Source organism: Geotrypetes seraphini, chromosome 10, assembly GCF_902459505.1.
Source record: "Geotrypetes seraphini chromosome 10, aGeoSer1.1, whole genome shotgun sequence".
Lineage (NCBI taxonomy): Eukaryota > Metazoa > Chordata > Amphibia > Gymnophiona > Dermophiidae > Geotrypetes > Geotrypetes seraphini.
The window spans coordinates 57,105,495-57,128,708 of record NC_047093.1 but is presented as its reverse complement, the minus strand read 5'-3'; the positions used below and the strand labels follow the sequence as shown (position 1 = coordinate 57,128,708).

Sequence of the window (23,214 nt, the reverse complement as noted above, 5' to 3'; positions counted from 1 at the left end):
TGCACCCGGGGCGGACCGCCCCCGCCCACCCTTGGTATGCCACTGTCTGGGTCAGCTTCATGCAGTGTGTGAGCCACTGCCGGCTGCGTGCCCCCCCAACAAACTGTTGAAGGCAGAAGGACCGAGTGCGGTAAGGAGGTAACTGGGAACCTCCCCCCCCCCCACTGACCCGGAAGACATTCTTCCGACGTCAGTTCTGACATCAGAGGGAAACCCTGTGAGTCAGCTTCGGGAGGGAGGGAGGGAGGAGAGGCCGGGCGGGTAGGGATCATTGGCAGTGGCTTCAGCGGGTGGGGTGGGCTGCAAGGACAGATCCCCGGTGGCGGCAGCGAGGCTTTGAGGGACGAGTGGGCAGGGAATATTCTCCTTGGCAGCCATGCCGTGTATCCCTAAGGGTACACATACTGCGTGTTGAGAAACACTGTTCTACAGTACTTAATTACTGCTAATTTCTGAAACAGGTCAGCTGTGTGCCAGTACAGTGGATCTGGCCAGTGCTGGATTAACCCTATAAGCAAAGTAAGCACATGCTTAGGGCATCAAGGAAAGGGGGCACCACAGAAATTTTTCATAGCTAAATTTATCATTTAAATTATTAAATTAATTAAGTTCAATGCAACAGAAAATGTAAAAACAAAATTCAGTCACTCTGAACTTTATAAAATAATTTAGACCCTTAGATGCACCAAAATTAGTTAGTGCATCTAAGGGTCTTAATCTGGCCCTGCCTTTGGCTCTGTAGAGAGACGGGAATAGGGACTTATATACTGCTGTGTTGTGGCTTTGGCATTAAAGACATTCAAAGCAGTGGTCACTGAAGGATTAAGTGACTTGTCCAGGGTCACAAAGAGCAGCACTGGGATTTGATCTCACAACCTCCGGGAGTATAAGCAGCAGCTCTACCAGTGAGCCGCACCTTCCACTATACCAGTGTATCGTAAACTGTGTGCCCCAACAAGACGCTGATAAGTGGAGACTGGTAAGACAAGATGCTGGTAAGGAGCCGTGTCAGCCAACTGCTTATAGGACGTGTCTCTCATGGCGAGAGGCACATCATGTAGGCCAGGGTTGCCCAAGTCCGGTCCTCGAGATCTACTGGCAGGCCAGGTTTTCTGGATATCCACAATGAATATGAATGAGAGAGATTTGCCTGCACTGCCTTCTTGGTATGAAAATCTCTCTCATGCATGTTCATTGTGGATATCCAGAAAACCTGGCCTGCCAGTAGATCTCAAGGACCAGACTTGGGCAGCCCTGATGTAGGCAGTCAGCTGGCACTGGCATCTCTCCTCCTCTCCCCGCACCTCCCCTCCCCTCCTCCAGGATCCCCACCGAAGTGACAGCTTCAGGGTCGCAGCTGGAGGGCCTCCACGCATGTGTGGATGTTGATGTGATGACATCACACATCCATGTGACATCATTGTGCCAACATCTACATGCTTCCAGGCGCCTTCCGGCCGGGGCATCAAGTTTAGTGTGCCGCCGGCCGAAAAGTTTGCGGGACACTGCAGTCTATATCAGTGTTTTTCAACCGCTGTAGATGTTGCCTGGTGTGCCGTACGGTCAGGGCCGCCATCAGGGCAGTACCACCAGTCTAGAGAGAGGGGCGGTCCGCCCCACGTGGACAGGAGAGAGCTGGACGGGGGACCCGCGGAGTTCAATACATCTCGAGCCGCGAGGCTCGTCTTCTGTTCCTGCCTGCCCTGCAGCTAACATATAGCCGATCGCAAGCGTTCCCCGATGTCAGCGCTGACGTCGGAGGGAGGGCTTAAGCAAAGCCTGCCCTCAACGTCAGCGCTGACGTCGGAGAATACTTCCGTTCGGCTATTTGTGCGCGGCAGGGCAGGCAGGAAGCAGAAGACAAGCCTCGCGGCTTGAGCTTCGTTTTGCTGAGAAAGTTGCAAAGATGGGCGGGAGGCAAACAAGGAACACAAAAGGGGGGAGGGAGTGCGTTTTGGACACAAGGCATGAACTTGGGAGAGAGGAAGGGAGGGAAAGAGATGCTGAGGTGGGGGAGGGAATGCGTTTTTGGACACAGAAGAAATGGACTTGGGAGAGAGGAAGGGGGTGCACAGCTGGCCACCCTCCAGTGTTGTCCCTAGGCCGGCAAACTGCAGCTCTTTAGCTACTTGAGTGCCACCGCCGCCATCGGGAACAGGCCGGCGCCAAGTTCTCCCTGCTTTTCCCTGTGGGGCCGGCCAACTCTTGCCACTCGCGTCAATTCTGACGTCGGAGAGGACGTTCTGGGCCAGCCAATTGCTGCCTGGCTGGCCTAGAACGTCCTCTCCGACGTTAGAATTGACGACGGGTGGCGAGAGTTGGTCGGCCCTGCGGGGAAGAGAAGCAGGGAGAACTCGGTGCCGGCCTGTTCCCGATGGCGGCAGTGGCAGCCTATTCCCCAGTGGCGGTGGCAGCATTATAAAATACTTTCTTTGTGTTTATTTGATTCCTTTATATTTATATATAGTCAATATAGGCACGGTTAAATTTTTTAACTTTTTCTAATGGTGGTGTGCCTCGTGATTTTTTTCATGAAACAAGTGTGCCTTTGCCCAAAAAAGGTTGAAAAACACTGGTCTATATGATTATAAAGTCATCCATAGACTATAAAAAAAAAAAAAAAAGGGGGGAACTAAGATATGACATTCTGATATCTGTCAGCTTTCAATAAAATACTAGGTGGTGATTTATTTTTTGCATAGAATTAGGGGCAAGCCATATTGAGGAATGAGTAGCAGTCAAGTTTAAAATAAAGAAGTACCTGGGGGCATGCACCGCATCAGCTCAAGACAGGGGATCCTCTCAAAAACGGGTGCACGCTGGCATTTCTCCACATCTCCATTATGCCTGATTAGTTCTACCATTTCTTGGGTCCATGTGGTCCCTTTTTAAAGAGATGTCTTATTGTGAGTCCTGCAGTCATCCTCTCCAGAATGTAACATTCATGAAGTTAGATATTAAGTAAAGATTCCACCTTATGCTATATGTTATCTTAAAACACTTTATTCAAATGGCATGCAAAAGCTGGATTCAAAGAACTGATACAAAGATAGCTTTTCATTTAAAGGGCTGAATGGTTCAGAGGACTGATATAAATCAGTTGCCTCTACCAATGAATGCATTAGTGATAGCTACAGAGTCTTCATGATGATGACTGGATATGGCTAGGATGGGCTTAAACCTGTCCTGGGGGACTCCAGCCAGTCAAGATATCTCTAATGACTATGCATGAGGCAGATTTGCATATAATCGAGGTGACAGGCACGCAAATATGCCTCATGCATAGTCATTAGGGATATCCTGAAAACCTGACTGGCTAGGGGTCCCCCAGGAAAGATTTAAGGACCACTGGTGTAGAGCCTCTCTCTCGCTTTAGGGAAGAATTGTTAAAGAGATTGGTAGACAAACAAAACTACTTCCATTCATATAAAACTAGTGAACATCATGCCTAAACCAGTAAGATTAGTACAATTCTGGAACCTTTCATCTGATTCAGTGAAATGGTAAGTGAATTCCATCCAGTGTCACCATCATCAATGACTATTTATTTATTCAGATTTATTTGCCGTCTTTTGAAGAAACTCACTCAAGGCGGTGTACAACAAGAATAAATCAAACGTGGACATATCCTGCAAGATATCCAAAAATCAGGGCGGGGAAACATCCATTCTCGAAACCGCCAGATGTCCACATTTATTTGAATGTCTTGGCCCCTAAGGATATCTAGCATTTTGGTCATTCTCAAATACAAAAACATCCATGTTCAAAATGTCCTAATCCAGACCATTTGGATGTAGGAAGGGACAGCATAGACATGTAGGATGGCCACATAGACATCATAGGGACAGCATAGGATGTAGGATTGGCCACATAGACATCGCAACAGAGCAGTGGGGCACCTTAGAGGGTACTGCTGTGAATTTCACATAAAGTGTGCCAGATGTATATTCACCCTAACCCCTTTATCATTTATGGTAGGCCCCCTCCCCCACCCCCCATTCAAATAGACCTACCTGTCTACCACCCCAGTAGCCCTTATGGCTGCAGATTGCTCCTACATGGCAGTATAGTAGGGTTTGGGTGGGTTTTGATGGACTCATACTTAATACCATAGATGCTGTGGTTAGAGTGCCTTATGAGCCTGGGTTCTCCTCTCTATAGTTCACTAGCTCACCCATAAGGCTACTTAAGACACCTGTATGCTGCTTTGCTAGATGCTGCTGTTCCAGAGACAGGTTAGTTTTATTTCTCATTTTTAGTGTGGTGAAAGGGGGGGGGGTCAGTGAGCATTGGGGATGGGTGGGGTGTCTTACCTCGATGCATGCAGTGGTCATCTAGTCAGTTTAGGCACCTTTGTGGCATTTGGATGCTTCTAAAACAGGTGTAACTCTGAACATCTAAGTTCCATCCAGGACATCTTGCAAAACATTTGATTATCGCTGCAAGATGTCCAAGAGAAACTAGAAACTTCAACTTATTTGCTTATCCAAAAATTAATGGGTGTAAATATAAGACCTTCTTAGATAGGACCCTAGCATTTCAAGCTGGTAGGCAACAATCTTGGTTAGGTAAATGCATTCAGCAAGCTATGTTATCCTTTTGCTGTTTTCAGAAATTAATTAAGACCACTTTGTTCGATAAGTTTATTACTTAGTGAGTTTTATTATTGAAATTCTATTTTACAAATATTTGTAATTTTTACTGTATTATTGTATTTCGATGATTTTCCAGCTCTTTTTAGTATAAACCGCCTAGAACTTTTGGTTATGGCAGTATAAAAGAATAAAGTTGTTATTATTATTATTATTAAGTCTAACCCACCCTTATGCATGCCAAAGCCTGCCCATAACATGTCTCCACCACACCCATCTCGAGCTCTGGCCACACAGAAGCTGGGATACCTTACAAGATGCCTAGAAAGGCAGTTTCAATTATCAGCACTTGGACGTCCTGGCGATTAGGATGTCCAATTGCTGATTTAGGATGCTTTTTGGAAATTTATATTTTTTATTATGAGCCCCATAGGCAATAGACAATTACAGCAATAAAAATATTCAAATACACGTATGGCATATTATGCTATATCACAATGTCAACACAATAAGCAACAAAACATTTTAATAGCATAGGATGTAAGCAAAAATAAAACAGACACTCAGAAGTTAAAAAAATAAGGGGACTAATTTAAAGAGACTTGCACACGAAGTCAGGATGCATGAATACAATCTCAGCTGGAATAGCAGTGGATATCCCTAATGAAATCTTGCTAACAGTTTGTGTGGTGTGTGGATGTGGGTGGGTGTGTACTGGTAACCAGTGATATTTTTGCCAAAAATGGTGTGATGTGATCAAGTTGCTTATAACCTTCTATTAACTAGCTATTTCAGAAAGGTTCAAAGTTCTGACTCTGCCATGTACAAATCACCATTACCTGCTTTGGAGCACTCTGAGCTGACCCAAGAGAGGCCTGTAGTGATAGGCCAGAAAAAGAAAATCTTACCTGATTTTGGATAGGTAGCTATCAGAACATCTCCCGGTTTGGCTTGAAAATTTCGGATATCCTGCCAGTGGACGGCAACTATATCAGACATAGGCAGCCCATCCACCATCATTAGTTTACTGCGCATGATTGCTGGTCACCTCAAATCAGAGAGAGATTCTGTTAAGTCCTTCCCTGGGGTTTGCTGGCTTTATGATATTTTTTCATGAATAGAACAGACCCAACTCCCTTTTCTGAGCCACCTTTACTGTTGCTTCTTTTAGTCACAGAATAGCCTGATTTTATAGAATATGTATATCTTACTTGGAGACTTTCACATATTCTTTCCAGTTAGCAGAAAGGGGCCACAAGCCTTGTAATATTAGTTCTCTAAGTATCTCTGAACTCCTTGAGAACTTACTCCCCTCCCCCCTTTTACTAAACAGCAATAGTGGTTCCTATGAGCGTCAGGAGCAGCACGAAGCATTCTGCGCAGCTCCCTGCGCTAATGACCGCTATCGTGGTTTAGTAACTAATGTAACTATTTTAATCAATTGAGATTTATGTCATATTATATTTATAGATCACTTTCCTTAAAATCAACCCAAATCAATTTGCAGTAAGCTACAATAGATACCTAATGTGCATCAAAAATCAATAATAATGGGAATTTGTTTATGAATTATTTTCAGGGTGAGCTCAGATCCTTCCCACCAAATGTAGTATAGAGAGACACCAAGTCAACATTTTCAAGCTTTATTTTCACTTATTTTATTTCTTCTGCACACACACAGAAACCTTCAAAACTCCTCTCCCCTCTATCCCATTCATGCCTATGTAACAACACACAGAAACCTTCAAAACTCCTCTCCCCTCTATCCCATTCATGCCTATGTAACAATTGCATAGAGGCTTATTACTACTTATCATATATTTGGGGATTCAATGTCTAAAATTTACTTGGTATCATTTATAAAACTTCTCTTCTCTCTAGTTTCCATATATGCCCAGGAAAGGATTAATACCACAGCTATATCTCTCAATGCCGCTCTCTCTTCTTAATAAATTGCTTTAGTCAAACTAACAGGGCTTCAGACATGCCATTTGGTCACCACACAATTTTTTGTGTTTGCTTGGTTGCCAAAATTCTTCTCACTGGCTATGGCTTCTTCATTAGCCCCTACTCAATATGTTTCACAATTTTTTGTTTTTTTTTAAGTGCTTCATTATATCTCAAACTTATTAAAGTGCTTAAAGTGCTTAATGTCAATAACTTAACCGTTATAAAAACTGGTTAAAACTTATCTTATTATATTCTTTTTCTTGATGATCTTATCTCATCGGGAAAGGGACCTGTCATATCCGACATGTTTCGCCAACAGGCTGCTTCAAGAAAAGGTCCCCTCTTCATAACTTATTCTGCACCATCCCGATCCACATAGAAATTTTTTGTGATAAGATCTAATATATGCAAAGCCTGGAACAGTTTTGTTTAATTGCTCACTCTCTTTCTCAGGAGGTCTGAGGAAGCATGATATTCTTGCACATCTTTCCTCCTTAATTTGGTATTTATAGTCTGCTTTTACAGGGAAGGTTCTTTATCACTCCTATATAATGGTACAGAACCAATACCCACAATATTTGACTATTTAAGTAATAAGGAGGGAAATATTTCTAACCTATGGCAGAGCTGTTGCGTAACTTGGTCTGCTAATTGCAGCAACATTGTATAGAACCACGTGATCCTGCATGTACCAACATCTGTTATGTCTCCTTCCGTTATCTCACGAACAATGCCAAAAAAATCTGGCGCACCCTGTTTTATTGTATACTAATACTGCTATTAGAACATATAGAACCGAAGCTTACCTAGCCAAATCTTCCAATAGATTTTCCCAATTCAAGATTAAATGGAACTCATTAAAACTATATCTCCATATCCACGTTTCTTGATTTCCTCGCTCCTCCCTTTTGGGGGTTTTTTTTTTGTTCTTTCTTTCTCCTTCTTCCCTTTTGTGCATTTTATTTATCCTTAGTTTTATTTCTGATTCGCTCCAATTTGATTCATGCTAACTTTGTTTCATTATTTATTTTATGACTGTGAGTTATACTGTTGTTAATATCCCATTACTCATGATGACACTGCTTCGCTACGTTGTTTATTTGCGTTGCTCTTTATTTGAAAGCTATGTATAGCTCTTGTTTTCCAGTTCATATGCTTGTTCATCTACTTTCTGTCAAAAAATTTTCAATAAACAAACCTTGACTGAAAAAAAGAAGTGTAACCACCAGACCAAAAATCCGGGTCAAGCCCGAAATCATGTGTCTGTATTACTTCTTTCAATCATGGCACATGCCCAAGGTTGCCCCAATCAAATTGTTAAAACTCGTACTGCACTTTATTTGCTAATCTGTTTCGGTTAACTGACAGATTATTTCTTGTCTTTAGCATTCCTCTTAATGTAGAAAGTAGCGAGGGTGGGTGGTGCTCCCCCTCGCCCGCTTCTCCGGCACCCCCGCCCTCATGCCCTCCGCTCCCGCTACATGCGCTCCCCTTCCCTTCCCACGTATCTGTTTAGCTTCCCTGGCATGAGCAGCCTATCTAACTTGCTGCCCGTGCTGGCGTTTGCTCCCCCTCTGACATCACTTCCTAGTCGCAGGACTCAGAAGTAATGTCAGAGTGCTGAGGCCGGCACGAGCAGCAGGTTGGAGCTGCTGTTCGTGCCGACAAAGAGCTAGAGGTATGGTGGTGGGGAATTGATGGCGCACGTGTGGCGGTGGAGGAGCGGAAAGGGGCAAAGGGATAGAGAAGGAGGAGAGGTGCCGGTGCCCGGGGTGGTCCACCCCCTGCTCATGTAGGTTTCCCCCCAAAAAAAGTTTAACACATTACCTCAGTTGATTTTCATACTCTCATACAGTCCTTAAATGCCTTCAACGTGCCCTCAAGAGTAATTTTACTTACAAAATTGATCTTGTCTCCTCCAAAACTCTTCCTTGCTTGTGGTTGCCAAAACCAAACTGGTTCTGAGCTTTATATAAGGAAACGGTTGCAATAAGATTCTCCTCCTACAGCTCTGAAATTTGAGCTTTCTCAGGTGTAAGTGTTATCTGAGCTCAGAAGGACCTGTTGCAGCAATCCTCAAGCCAACATATGCTCCGCCTGGAGATTAAACAGGCTTGTTCTTGCAAAAGTGATTAAATGATTCCAATGGGACACTCTTCTCCCAGGGTAAAAAAAATTATATAACAGTGACAGAGCAGACCGAATTGGTGAAGGGGTAGCATTATACATTGAAGGTCTTGAATTGACAAGACTAAAAATTCTGCAGGACACAAAACACATCTTGGAATCCCTATGGATAGAAATTCCATGTGTAAAGGGGAAAAGATAGTGATAGGAGTGCACTGCCATCCATCTGGACATGATAGAAAGGCAGATGCAGAAGTGTTACCCAGTGGCGTACCTAGAGTATGTGGCACCCGGGGCCCATAATTTTTGACACCCCCCCCCCCTCCCATGTAAAAAAATATTTTTTGTAATAATCATGAAACTGAATAAATGGTAATAATAGAAACAGGCAGTGAAAATTTTCTTTTATTGAACCTCATATATGTAACCATTATTCCAAACATACCATAACATAACATAAATTATGTCTGAATTGTCATGACATCAGAAGTACATATGGAGTAGTTGCAGGTGATGCTTGGGACAGTTCTGATTGTGTTATTTCGGTTTTATGTGTTTTTTTGAATAGAAGGGTTTTATTTCTTTTTTGAAGGTTTTGTAGTTTGTGGTCGAGGTCAATAGGTTGTAGAGTTGGGGGTTCGAGTGTTGCAGCTCGAATGGCTAGGATGTTGTCGAACTGTTTTTTTCTTTGACGTTTTTGGTTGGAGGGTGTGTGAATGGTGCGTGAGTTCTCCTATGTCTGGTTGAGGTGGATTGAATTATTTAGCTGAAGAAATTAGTTAACCACCCCCCCCCCATTCCACACACATTAATTCTCTTCCATTTTTTGTTCCCATTATAAAAAACACTGATAAGTTCTCAGAAAAAAAATACATTAAAATAAGAAGTGAAAACAAAGGCCCCTACAGATGAGAACATGACATAAGAATAGCCTAACTGGGTCAGACAATGGTCCATCATGCCCAGTAACCCATTCTCATGGAGCCAATCCAGGTCATTAGTACCTGGTCAAAACCCAAAGGAGTAGCAACATTCCATGCTACCGATCCAGGCAAGCAGATGTTTCCCCCCATGTCTTAATAACAGACTAATGGACTTTTTCCTCCAGGAATTTGTCCAAACCTTTCTTAAAACCAGCTACGCTATCTGCTTTTACCATAACTTCTGGCCACTTCATTTTTAAGCTGAGATCTTTCCTTCCAGAGACTTTGCTAGATGTCAAATACAGCACAAGGTAACTTCACACGGACTTAGCTGTACAGGAAATGTGAATCTCCTCATACACCCACAATATAGTGCAAAAATGTGCAAAGGTCTGGTTTTTTCTTTCGATCACTACATAGACTAATGCCACACAAGCAGCGCTGTTACAAACATATTCTGTAGGTCAGTGCTAAGGTTAACAAAGTTTCCTTCCCTTGGACCAGAAGGAGATACTGACAAACCACTGGAAGAGATCCCAAAACAACTACTCAGGAACAACACCCAAAGACCCACTCACTGTGTGAACCAGTTGAGTGGAGTGGACTAACTGGGGGGTGGAAATGGGCCCGGAGTATGCTCAGCAGAATTTTCCAGATCACCTCTTCCTCTCAACACATTGACACGCTGCCGCCACCATCACTAGGAACACCTCACCAGGTAGGCCAGCAATGCTATAAACTTTATAAAACACATTATTATATTTTCTTATAAAGCACATATTTTAACTGAAACTCTCTGATAGAGAATGACACGGGGAAGCGAATCCCCGCAGGAGCCGCGGCGTGGCTGCGGTTTGGCTGCGGGTTATGGTGACTCCAAAGCCAAATCGCCGCAGACACGGGGACAAAAGTTTTCACCGCCCGCAAAAACGGTGAAAAGATTTGTCCCCGCAGGCCAATGTACCCCCTTCTAGGAACCGCTATTTACCTGTGTTTCAACCGTGCTCCTCATTTGTCAGATCCACCCCTCCCTGCCAATAGAACCCGCCCCCCCCCCGACGATCGCCGGCAGGAAGGTGCTCAGCCCTTCATGCCGACAGAACCAGCCCTCCCCAACGATCGCGGCAGGAGGGTACCCATCCCCTCCTGCCTACCCCAACAGCCCCCCCGACGATCGCAGCAGGAGGATATCCAACCCCTCCTAGCCAGCTCCACAAACAGCCCCCCTATGATCACTGGTAGGAGGGTGCCCAACCCCTCCTGCCGGCACCCCCCAACGGCCCCCTATATCGCCAATAGGAGGGTGCCCAACCCCTCCTGCCGACCCTCCCCCAACAAAACCCTGCCATCCCGAAACACCACCCTTAGTCTTACTTTCCAAGTGGACCGACAACTCCTCGCTCGTCTGGCCAGCAGGCCTGCCTCCGTCCAAATGAGGCGGGCCCGCCCCCCCCCTCCCCTGCCTAACCCACAGGATCCTAGGGCCTGATTGGCCCAAGCACCTAAGGCCCCTCCTATAGCGGGAGTGGCTTTAGGTGCCTAGACCAATCAGGCCCTAGGATCCTGTGGGTTGGGCAGGGTAGGGGCGGGCCCGCCTCATTTGACGGAGGCAAGCCTGCTGGCCATACGTGTGAGGAGCCGTCCGGTCCAACTTGGAAAGTAAGACTAAGGGGGTTCCGGGGTGGGAGGGTTCGTTGGGGGGGGGGGTCCAGCAGGAGGGGTTGGGTACCCTCCTGCCGGCGATCTTAGGGAGGCCATTGGGAGGACCGGCAGGAGGGGTTGGGTACCCTTCTGCTGCGATTGTCGGGAGGGGCCGTTGGGGGGGTCTACAGGAGGGGTTGGGTGCCCTCCTGCCGTGATCGCTGGGGGGAGGGGAGACTTGCAGCCGTAGCCGCGGTCACTATGCTAATCACGGCAGGGAGATCTTTGCCGCGATTAGGTACAGCGGCCGCGTCTACTTACCATGTAGGCTAACATTGTAAGCATTTAAAGTACATGTCGTGTTTGTTTTTGCATTGCTAGCCCCAGGGGTGGTGGAAGATTAGTGATTGAAAAACTGTATGAAAAATAACTATTTTAAATTTAGTGATCAAAATGTGTCAGTTTTGAGAATTTATATTAATTAATTTTTTCTCTGCGTGTTTTGTTTTTGTATAGTTATTAACTAATATTTAACTAAGTTTTAAAGTTTTAAAGAATGTTTCCTTTATACGTAAATAAAGAAAAGTATATAAAATCGTACCCGTATGAGGCTTTTATGTATGCAGCGGTGACGGTGACGGGGCGGTGAATGGGGTTGCAGTGGCGGTGACGGGGCGGTGAATGGGGTGGCAGTGGCGGTGACGGGGCGGTGAAGGGAATGGCGGTGACGGGGCAGTGCAGAGGATGGTGAGACGGGGACGGGGCGGTGACGGGGATCAATTTTTTCACCGTGTCATTCTCTACTCTCTGACATCCTCAGCCTTTCCATTCACAAAAATAGAAGGAAGAAAAGTTCCCATTTCCTGCTGTCTCATGTCCCCGGCCTATACAATATTTTTCTTCTGCAGAGTGCAGACCCTTCAAAAATCTGACCAAATCCTCATTTCACTTGCATTATAAAGTACTGAGGATGCCATCTCTCCCCAATCCCAGGTCCTAAAGTCTAAGACAGTAGCGCAAACTAGTGCTGCCAGATTCAGGAAAAAAAATTTCGATTCGATTCAGCCTATTGAATTGGTTTATCGATTCGATTTTCCTGCCCAATTGGGTGTTTTTTTTTCAAACATCCTGGTGGGTTTATTTTAATAGCTTTTTCACCCCCCTTTGGCTTCTCCTAACCACACTGGCGCTGTGGTGTAAATAAAATAAAGAAACAAAAAGGACTTTTCCTCTCTCTGTTAAATCCTAGCTCACGTTTGCGGTCTAACACCAGCTCTGGCAGGATACACATTTCAAATCTGACATATTGTAATCACAAAAACAGAAAATAAAATTAGTTTTTCTACCTTTTTGTTGTCTGGTTATTTTTCAAATCTTGTTGGTCCAAGGCTCTGGTTGTCTTCTGATAACTTGCTTGCCAGGGTCTCCTTCTTTCTTCTTTCTCCGTGATAACCATCCATCTGCGATCTCTGTCCTCCCCTTCCGTTTCCCTTCCCTCCCCCGGATGTCTGGCATCTTTCCTTTTTTGTCTCCCTCCACAGATCCACCTTTTCTTAACTACCCTTTCATCCAGCAGCTCTTCCCTCCTTCCCCACCACCCCAGGGTCCACCATTTCTCCCTTTCTTTTCCCAACTACCCTCCTAACCAGTATCTCTATCCCCCCTCCACACCATCCCTTGTGTCCAACTTCTCTCCCTTTCTGTTCCTTCCCTCCCTAAAACCCATGTCCATCATCTCTCTCTCTCTCCTCTATTTTCCGACCCATTATTTCTTCCCACCCAAAGTCCGGCATATGCACGTCTCTTTGAACCCCTCCCCCTTCCCTCCGTGTACTTCTACACCAGGGCCCCCCCCTCCCCTGAAGGCCTGTCCCCCCCTTAAAGGTCTGCATCCCACCCCTGAAGGCCTGTCCCCCCCTTGAAGGTCTGCCTGCCTGCTCCCCTTGAAGGCCTGCCCCCCCTTGAAGGCCTGCACCCCCCCGAAGGCCTGAACCCCTCCCGAAGGCCTGCATCCCCCCCCGAAGGCCTACACTCTCCTCGAAGGCCTGTCCCCCCCCCTTGAAGGCCTGCCTGCCTTTTCCCCCTTGAAGGCCTGCCCCCCCTGAAGGCCTGTCCCCCCCTTGAAGGCCTACACCCCTCCCCGAATGCCTACACCCCCCCCGAAGGCCTACACCCCCCTCGAAGGCCTGTCCCCCCCCCTTGAAGGCCTGCCTGCCTGTCCCCCCCTTGAAGGCCTGTCCCCCCTTGAAGGCCTGTGCCCTCCCTGGGAAGGCCTGTCTCCCCTAAGGCCTGCACCCCCCCCCCCCCGACGGCCGGTCACCCCCCCCCCCGAAGGCCTGCCTGTCCCCCTCGAAGGGCCTGCTGCCTGTCCCCCCCTTGAAGGCCTGTGCCCTCCCTGGAAGGCCTGTCCCCCCCTAAGGCCTGCACCCCCCCGATGGCCTGTCACCCCCTCCCCCGAAGGCCTGCCTGTCCCCCTTGAAGGCCTGTCCCCCCCCCCCGAAGGCCTGCATCCCCCAAAGGCTTGTCCCCCCTTTGAAGGCTTGCCTGCCTGTTCTCCATGAAGCCCTTACCCCCCCCCCTCCACAAGGTCTGCCTGCCCGCCCCACCTTGAAGGCCTGCTGCCCCCCCCCACTACCTCGAAGGACCGCTCGGCCCCACCACCACCACGAAGCACTGCTTATTCCCCGGCCTCCCCGCTTCATTTCCCTGGGGAAACAGCTTGCAGCAAGATCGTGCGATGCCAGCGATCTTTGCTTACTTCGGCTGTTTCCTCCGCCGCGGTCCCGCCCCTCCTCTGACGTCAGAGGAGGGGTGGGACCGTGGCGGAGGAAACAGCCGAAGTAAGCAAAGATCGCTGGCATCGCGCGATCTTGCTGCAAGCTGTTTCCCCAGGAAACCGGACCAGGAGCACCCCCTCAGGGCTTGGCACCCGGGGCGGACCGCCCCCCCCCTTTGGTACGCCACTGGTGTTACCAGAAATTAGGGAGGTTAACAAACTGGGTAACAGAATAATAATGGATGATTTAAATTACTCGCACAAAAATACAGACTCTATTTGTAACTACCAAACCTTTAATCCTTCTTACAAAAATAATAAAGGGGAGAAAAAGACCTCAGTTCAGCATCATAGATCATTAAAAAAAGCCCTTCTCTTTATAACAGCCCCAAAATCTTCCATCAAAAATCACTGATTACAAAAAGTTCTCTATAGTTATTCTATATTATTTGTGCTTCACATATCAGGATTCTTTAACATCCCACTTGCACAAAATTCAAACCTAAAAGTTCAATAACTACGGGGGGGGGGGGGGGGGACGGAAAAAAATAAATCTCTACAAAGTACTCAGCTGGGTAAATGTAACATCAGGGCATGCTAGAGAGGTAAAGTTCCTTGATTAAAACAAAGAACTGCTTTATGCAGCAGCTGTTTCAGAAACCAAAAGGGAGGGGGAATAGCAGCAGATTATCAAAACAGCTTACCAAGGTCTTCTCTGAGATTTCTAGCAGTCTCCGATGCTGCCATGCAAATGTAGTATTTTATTTTTTTATTTTTATTTATTCAATTTTCTATACCGTTCTCCAAGGGGAGCTCAGAACGGTTTTACATTAATTTATTCAGGTACTCAAGCATTTTTTCCCTGTCTGTCCCGGTGGGCTCACAATCTACCTAATGTACCTGGGGCAATGGGGGGATTAAGTGACTTGCCCAGGATCACAAGGAGCAACGTGGGTTTGAACACACAACCCCAGGGTGCTGAGGCTGTAGTTTTAACCAGGGCGCCACACTCTCCCTAGTACAACCAGGTCATTAATATTAAAATAACACTCCGAGCGATTCTCTATAAAATCGCAGTGATTCTCTAAACTCGATGTTACATAGAAGCATGATGGCAGATAAAGGCCACATGGCCTACCCATTTGCAATAATCATTATTTCTTCCTTGATCTAAGCTTTCTTGAAATCATACAGTCTCTGTCTCCACTACCTCTACCGGGAGACTGTTCCACACATCTACCACTCTTTCTGTAAAAAAAATATTTCCTTAGATTACTCTTGAGCCTATCACCTCTTAACTTCATCCTATGCTCTCTCATTCCAGAGATTCCTTTCAAATGAAAGAGACTTGACTCGTGTGCATTTACACCACGTAGGCATTTAAATTTCTCTATTATATTTCCCCGCTCCCGTCTTTCCTCCAAAGTATACAGATTGAGATCTTTAAGTCTGTCTCTATACACCTTATGACAAAGACCACGCATTATTTTAGTAGCCTTCCTCTGGACTGACTCCATCCTTTTTATTTCTTTTTGAAGGTGCGGCCACCAGAATTGTACACAATTTTCTAAATGAGGTCTCACCAGAGTCTTATACAGGGGCATCAATACCTTCTTTTTCCTACTGGCCATACCTCTCCCTATGCACCCTAGCATCCTTCTAGCTTTCACCGTCACCTTTTCAACCTGTTTGGCTATCTTAAGATCATCACATGCAATCACACCCAAGTCCCACTCTTCTGTTGTGCACATAAGTTCTTCACCCCTTAAACTGTACCATTCCCTCGGGTTTTTGCAGCCCAAATGCATGACCTTGCATTTCTTAGCATTAAATTTTAGCTGCCAAATTTCAGACCATTCTTTAAATTTTAGCTGTCAAATTTCAGACCATTCTTCAAACATCCCTCTGGCCAGCGGGCCCACCTCTTCAAAATGGTGGGCACTGGGGAGGGACTTAAGGCTCCGATTGGTCCAGGTTGTTTAAGACCCCTCACCCTAGATGCCAACCTCTCATTTTCAGCACAGATCTCCAAGGTAGTATCCTCATCCTTCTACCACCTACGCCAGCTAAAAAATGACAATACTTCTCAGAAGCAGACTTCTTTCAATTGCTATACGCCTTCATGCTTTAATGCTTGGACTACTGTAACAGCTTATATATTGGCCTACCTATGAAAGAACAGACGTCAACTACAAAGAGTCCAGAATGCCGTAATTCGGCTACTAAAAAACCTTGATCCCTTCTATCCCACCACCCCAGCACTAACCGAAGCACACTGGCTACCCATAAGGAAAAAATCATCATCAAACAATTAACTATCGCCTTCAAGTGCTTCTGCAACAAGACCCCCAATACATAACTGAAAAACTACCCTTCTACCATCTGACCAGACCACTCAGATCATACCACGAACGTCGATTGTGCATTCCACCAGCACATCAGCTCCACATGGAAACCACCCAGAAACATTCCTCTTCCCACACTGTGACAAAACTATGGAACCAACTCTCCCCAGACATTCGAGCTTTAGAATACCTACTGCCTTTCCGAAAAGCAATAAAAACCATCTTGTTCCCAAACCACGGCACTCCTGTACTGAAGCCTTAGGGAATAAACCGTAATGGCACTCTAACCTAACAGCACACAACCAGTGACAAGGTGCTGATCACTACAAATGCCTTCTATCCACCTCACGTCAACAGTCCAATTACAGACATTCCCTCTCCCTCTATAGCCATGGACCTAAACTCATAAACCTGGCCTCAATGTTATTGACCAATTACATGACATGACGTAAAACCAATCAGGATTAAATACCATGGCTACCACCGCTACCAACCGAGAGATTTTTTTTTTTTTTTTCTCTGAGCACGTGCAGTGCCCGGGCCCGGGCCCTACCCATTTCCCCCTACTTCCCCCTAATCCCCAGTCTTTAGTTTCCGCTCATTCCCATCGGTCGGATTTTCTACAGCTCTCCATTACAACTTTTCTACTCATCACCTTGAAGATGCCTGAATCATCTAAAGAAACGACTGGGATGCAGGAGAAGGATGAAAACACTGGATCCTCATGAATTGTGCACTCACTGATTGGATCCGGCGCTCGAGGTTTCCGTGTTGCTTGCATTGTGCGCACATGTCACCACGTGCACGCAAGCTAAGAAAGAGGGCACTGAGAGACTTCATGAAGAGAAGTGAGGACCGAGAATCTTCCTCCAGCAGCCATCCTCATCGGAATGCAGCAGCGGGGGATCCACAAGCTACAGCGGCAAGGATCCTCCAGGATGCCCTGGCTCAGCTAATCCCCCCACCTGCACTCGGCTGGGTAGAGAAATATCTCCCGGAGTCCCTGCATGCTGCCGCGTACAGCCAGCCTCTGCAGGGCAGCCGATAGGAGTCTCACCAAACCAAGAGATTTCTCCTGGAGTTACTGCATGCTCCCGCGTAAAGCCAGCCTCTGCAGGCAGCAGATCGGGGTTTTCGCCCTCCAGACTGAGAGATCTCCCACGGAGTCCTTGCATACTGCTGCATAAAGCCAGCTTCTGCAAGCAGCAGATTGGGGTTTTCACCCTCCAGACTGCATGCTGCCGCGTACAGCCAGCCTCTGCAGGGAGCCGATCGGGGTTCCCCCTCCAGCCCCAAAGGTAAGTCCTATCTGCTTGTTTTTGGGGAAATCTCTGATAATCTTTTGCAGCCCCGAGGGCTCTGCCCCACCCTCCTCCCAATCTGAATTTAAGGAGAAAGAAACTCCCATGCTTCTTTCCCTCGGAGGGGACCTGCAGACCTCTCCCACCAGAAGGAGACATGCTGCTCCAGAGTTCAGCTTGTAAAGAGCAGGGGGTTGCCCCTCCTCCCTGCAATCTCCCCACATGCTGAAAAAAAATTAATAATAATAAACTCCATGCTTCTTTTCCCTCTTGGGGTCCTGCAGAGTCTGCAGTTCAGACCTCTCCCAACCTCCCCCCCCCCCCTCATGTCGGGAACGAGGAGTCTGTCTTCCACATTAAGCTCACTGTGTTGCCCACAGAGTCTGCAGTTCAGACCTCTCCCAACCTTCCCCCCCCTCATGTCGGGAACGAGGAGTCTGTCTTCCACATTAAGCTCAGACTGGGCGGGATCTCAGCAACCAGCCATGATGGAAACCGCTAGCAACCAATTGCAACACAGGTTTTTCCTTCCTGCCCGGCAACAGGGGCAGTCCCGGGGAACTCTTCTCAAAGCATGGTGCTGATGTCATCAGTGATGTGGCATGTCAGACCACGCCTCCCCAAAGGTGGGGGTTTGAAATTCCTCAGCCTAAAGAGCTGTTCACTGCAGCAGGAGGGACTCTGCTACTACTTATGATTTCTATAGCACTGAAAGGCATATGCAGCGCGGTACAGTTTAATATACAATAGGCAGTACAGCAGGAGAAGCCCACACAAGAGGCATCATCACTCCTCTTTCTCTGCTTCCAGGCACAGTGGGAAATGCAGCCAGGAGCACTGGCACAGATGAAGGGGTGCATCCTGCCCCCTCTCTGCAGGTTCTCCCCCCCTCTCAAGAAGGATAGAGAATGTCGGTGGGGTACATGGAGCCCCCCAACCAGTCAAGTGGAGCAGCACATGAACCTGCGAACCACCAGGGGTGGGACCAGCAGTAACAGTTAATCCTCCTGCTGACCCACTCCTCTCTCTGTGGGCAACACTCCCCCCAATGCCCCCCTTAAGAGGGAGCCACGCACAACAACATGGCGCGTTCCAGCGGCATGCCATGCACCCAAGCAACGGAGGAACAAGCAACACACCAGCCTCCAGCCACGCCCCGAGTCACCACCCAAAAAATAAATAAATAAATAACTATTTAAAAAAAAAAAGAAAACCCACAAACGAGGACTCACCCCAAGTTCCTCCAGAAACTCACAGCCTTTCTCAAGATCCACATGGGTGGACCACAAGTACCCAAGACAGAGTACTACAATGCCTGAACTACCAGTACCAGTACTTCAGGCAGGCAGTGGCGATTCCAGTCCACAGAACCTCCTGGACTGCAGAGACGAGATTTGGCTGACTCCCTCTTCAGGGCAACCAACATTAAGGAGACTGGGACTGAAGTACCAGATCTTTCCGTCCCGGGGATTCGACAACCCGTAGCAGCCATACATGGACATTGCGGTAGCCTTGGCGCTTAAGAGAAACAGGGCAGCATGATCCCCCCCTCCAACGCCCCATCAGGAAAGGACCTGAAAAACCCTGGATTCCACGGGGAAAAAGACCTTCGCGGGCGCAATGCTGAGCGCATGAATTGCTGCGCTCCAGGTCCAGATGCGGCTTTATCAGGAGGCCAGTGAGAGAAAATAAATAAATAAAATAAAACAGGGACTCCAGCTCATCACCGAGCCAGTCCACACTGGCAACAATCTGTGCCCCAGCGCTCGCAACAGTAACATAACTGCTACACAAACAAGCACCGCCCGAGGGGCAGGGGCATCCAAGGGCAGCCCTCTCCCCAAAACAAAAACAGAAACTTGACCACCCTCTGGCCCAGCAGGATCAGATTGTCTGTGAAGGCTTGGTCCAGGATCACCATCGACCAGTGGGCCCTCAGCATCATCAAGCAGGGATTCCGAATTCGTCTCCACTCCCGCCCCCCCCCCCAGAGTGGGCGGGGCACCCTCCATCTGACGACCCAATTTTCCTGCAGCAAGGAGAGGACCTGCTTCAGCAGAATCAATAGAGGCGGTGCCGAACAGAGGAGATCACCAAGGGGTTTCTACTCCAGGAACCCCCACGTACCCATGGACAAGGACAACGCTTGATCCTGGATCTCTGCAAGCTCAACAGGTGCATACACAAGGTCCAGATGCACTCTCTGGGTACAGTCTTGGCCCTGTTACAGCTCGAGTATTGGCTAGTATCCCTGGACTTACATGATGCATACACTCACATGCACATGCACCCAGCCCACAGGAGGCATCGTCGCTTCTAAAGCCAAGACAGACACCTCCAGTACAAGGTCCTACCCCTTGGACTCTCAACGGCTCCAAGAGTGTTCACAAAGTGCATGGCAGTGGCACATCCTCGCCTTCAAGGGATGTGCGTCCTATCTTATCTCGACAGCTGGCAGCCCCGACAATCACCATAACCCTCCTCCAAGAACTGGGGTTCCTCATCAACTACATGAAATCCCACCTGATACCCTCCCAGGAGATATCGTTCATCGGGGCAGTCATCACCACCACCAAGGCCATCCTACGGGACTACTAGATCGATGCCATGACATCCCTGGCCCAGTGCATCCCTGCCAGCAGCTCATCGTCAGCACGCTCCCTCCTGTGTCTTGGCTGCGGTCTTTGTTGTCCAGCACACCAGACTACACATGAGATTCCTGAAAGGGCACCTCAGACGTCACTGGGACCAGTATGCCCAACCTCTGACCACCCAGATACCCATTCGCCAGCCCATACACAAAACGCTTCACTGGTGAACGGCCCGAGATAACTTAGCGAAAGGGAAACCAGAACACCACCTCACCAGCTGGTGGCCACCATGAATGACTCCAAACATGGAGGGGGGACACACCTTCTCGATCCGCGCACAGGCGTCCCCACTCCATATCTACCTACTGGAGCTCAGGGCCATAGGGAATGCCCTCGAAACCTTCAAACAACGGGTGACAGACAGGGCAGTCCTCACCCAAACAGAAAACCAGGTGGCCATGCACTATATCAACAAGCAGGGAGGGACAGGATCAGCCTCGCAATGAAAGGAAGCTTGCCGCATGTGGGAGTTCACCAACTCCATTCAATGCCCCATCCAGGCAACTTACCTCCCGGGGGAGCAGAACGACCTGGCAGAAAGCCTCAGCCACCAGCTGGATCCCTATGAGTGGTGTCTTAACCCAGCAGCGACGAAGAAGATCTTCATCACCTGGGGCACACCGAGCATCGACCTGTTTGCAACCAAACTGAACTCAAAATACTCGACCTTCTGCGCAAAGAGATCAACCCATCGCCATCTCAGCCCCGACGGTCTGTCTGTGAGTTGGAACCATGGACTCTTATACGCCTACTCGCCATACCCTAAGTCCTGCAGAAGATCCTTCAGTGCAGAGCAACGGTGATCATGATTGCCCTGTTCGGGCCCCAGCAACCATGGTTTCCGTTCCGGCAAGTGATAGCGGTTCACCCACCTCTCCTCCCTCCCGATCAGTGCAGTTCTCATAACATAACGCGGGAACCTTACCCTCCACCATGACCTGCGTTCCTTAGCCCTGGCCGCATGGATGATGAGAGGATGAACCTACCACAAGACGTGGAGCACACTCTTATGGCAGCCAGAAGACCTTCAACCAGAAAATGCTATGGGTTGAAATGGAGAAGGTTCTGCTACCGGTGCACAGACATGCAGCGAAACCCCTACAACTGCCCCATACCGGACCCATACAACTGCAGTACATACTGAGCTTATCTCAGTGGGACCTAAAACCCACTTCCATCAAGGTCCACCTAAGTGCAATCGCGGCATACCACACTGGCCTAGACAACAAACCAGTGTCGAGGCATCCAGTAATCACAAAATTTCATGAAGGGACTGTCCAATCTGCACCCACCGGTCAGACCACCACCGCCCGGATGGGACTTCAACTTGGTGCCGCATCAGCTCACCTCGACCCCTTCAAAACTTCCGGGGAGGCAGACCCCGTATTCCTGGCCGGGAAAACCCTGACCTCCATCGCGTCTGCCAGATGTATCGGCAAGATCCAGGCCCTGGTCCATCACCCCCCCCGACACACTCCTCCATGAGAACAGGGTGGTACCAAGAACCCACCCCCGATTCTTGCCGAAGGTGGCTTCAGCGTGCCTCCCGGCACTCTACATCCCCCCACAGGGAGGCACACTGCCACCTCAGCAACACCTCCTGGACTGGGTGGGGGCCCTGACTATGCAACAGACTAGACAAGCCTCAATTGTTCGTCTCCTATGACCAAAACAGACCAGGACTGCCGGACACCAAACGCAGGTTCTCGCGCTGGATATCCAAGTGCATCCCCTTCACCTATAGAAGAGCGCAGCGTCAACCGCAGGTGGGAGCCCTCGCCCACCAGCGCAGAGCCATAGCCACCACAACGGCTCATCTGCACCACACATCAATAGGGGACATCTGCGATGCAGCCACTTGGTCCTCCATGCACACCTTCACCAAGCACTACTGCCTCGACATAGCATTCCACGCTCCAAATGCATTCAGCCGAGCAGTCTTGGAAGTGGTTCTTCCCTCCCGGGGGGGGGACAACAACCACTAACACAGCCTTGACAAACACTGATCAAGTAGGGTGTTATAAATATCGACAAACACTGATCAAGTAGGGTGTGATAGATATTGATTAAGTAGGTCTTCCAGCACTCCTGTCTAGACTGAATGTGGAATAGGCAAGTATGAATTCTCACATGCAAGTACGAATTGTCACTGTTGACCAGTTGGTTTCTCACTGTTCATTGATTGTCATTGACCAGTTTCACTGTTCTGTGAGTTAAGTAGGTCTTCCAGCACTCCTGTCTAGACTGAATGTGGAATAGGCAAGTATGAATTCTCACATGCAAGTACGAATTATCACTGTTGACCAGTTGGTTTCTCACTGTTCATTGATTGTCATTGACCAGTTTCACTGTTCTGTGAGTATTATTGGTCAGTTAACACAGCACTTTATCAAAAACCTTGTTTCCACAACTCCACCTGCTTCGGCTGATTACCCTGCCCGGCTCGGCCTCCACAGCCAGGTGAGGGATGCACAGAGCGCTAAGGCGCAGGTCCAGTCAGTACATCCCTCAGCTAGGGAGTCACCCATATGTGGCTGACTCATCCTGCTAGTCCTAGGAGAAAGTGTACTTACTTACCTGTAACGTAAGTTCTCCGTGGACAGCAGGATAGTCAGCCACACAACCCACCCGCCTCCCCACACGGCTGACCCGGCCACAGCTAGGAACATCCTGGGGATTAGGGGGAAGCAGGGAGAAATGGGTAGGGCTCGGGCATGCCCAGTAGGGCCCGGGCACTGCACGTGCTCAGAGAAAAAAAAAAAAAAAAATCTCTCTGAGCTATTGGAGAGCTTATCCGCAAATTGGGAGCTGTTGGGACAACACCCATATGTGGCTGACTATCCTGCTGTCCACGGAGAACCTACGTTACAGGTAAGTAACTACACTTTATAGCTACGTGACACAAGGT

The 23,214-nt window shown here is 48.2% G+C and overlaps 1 protein-coding gene across 2 annotated transcripts in view; it reads right to left on the bottom strand.

Annotated features, from left to right (window-relative positions):
• Window positions 1–23,214, bottom strand: part of LOC117367845 (sulfotransferase 1 family member D1-like) — a 79,240-nt gene that overhangs the window by 16,062 nt on the left and 39,964 nt on the right. For both annotated transcript variants that reach the window (XM_033960865.1, XM_033960864.1), the window contains exons 3-4: window positions 5,501–5,632; window positions 2,762–2,884 (exon numbers count right to left, since the gene is read on the bottom strand). In XM_033960865.1, coding sequence (XP_033816756.1) covers window positions 2,762–2,884; window positions 5,501–5,632 — 255 coding nt within the window. The remainder of the gene's footprint in view (window positions 1–2,761; window positions 2,885–5,500; window positions 5,633–23,214) is intronic.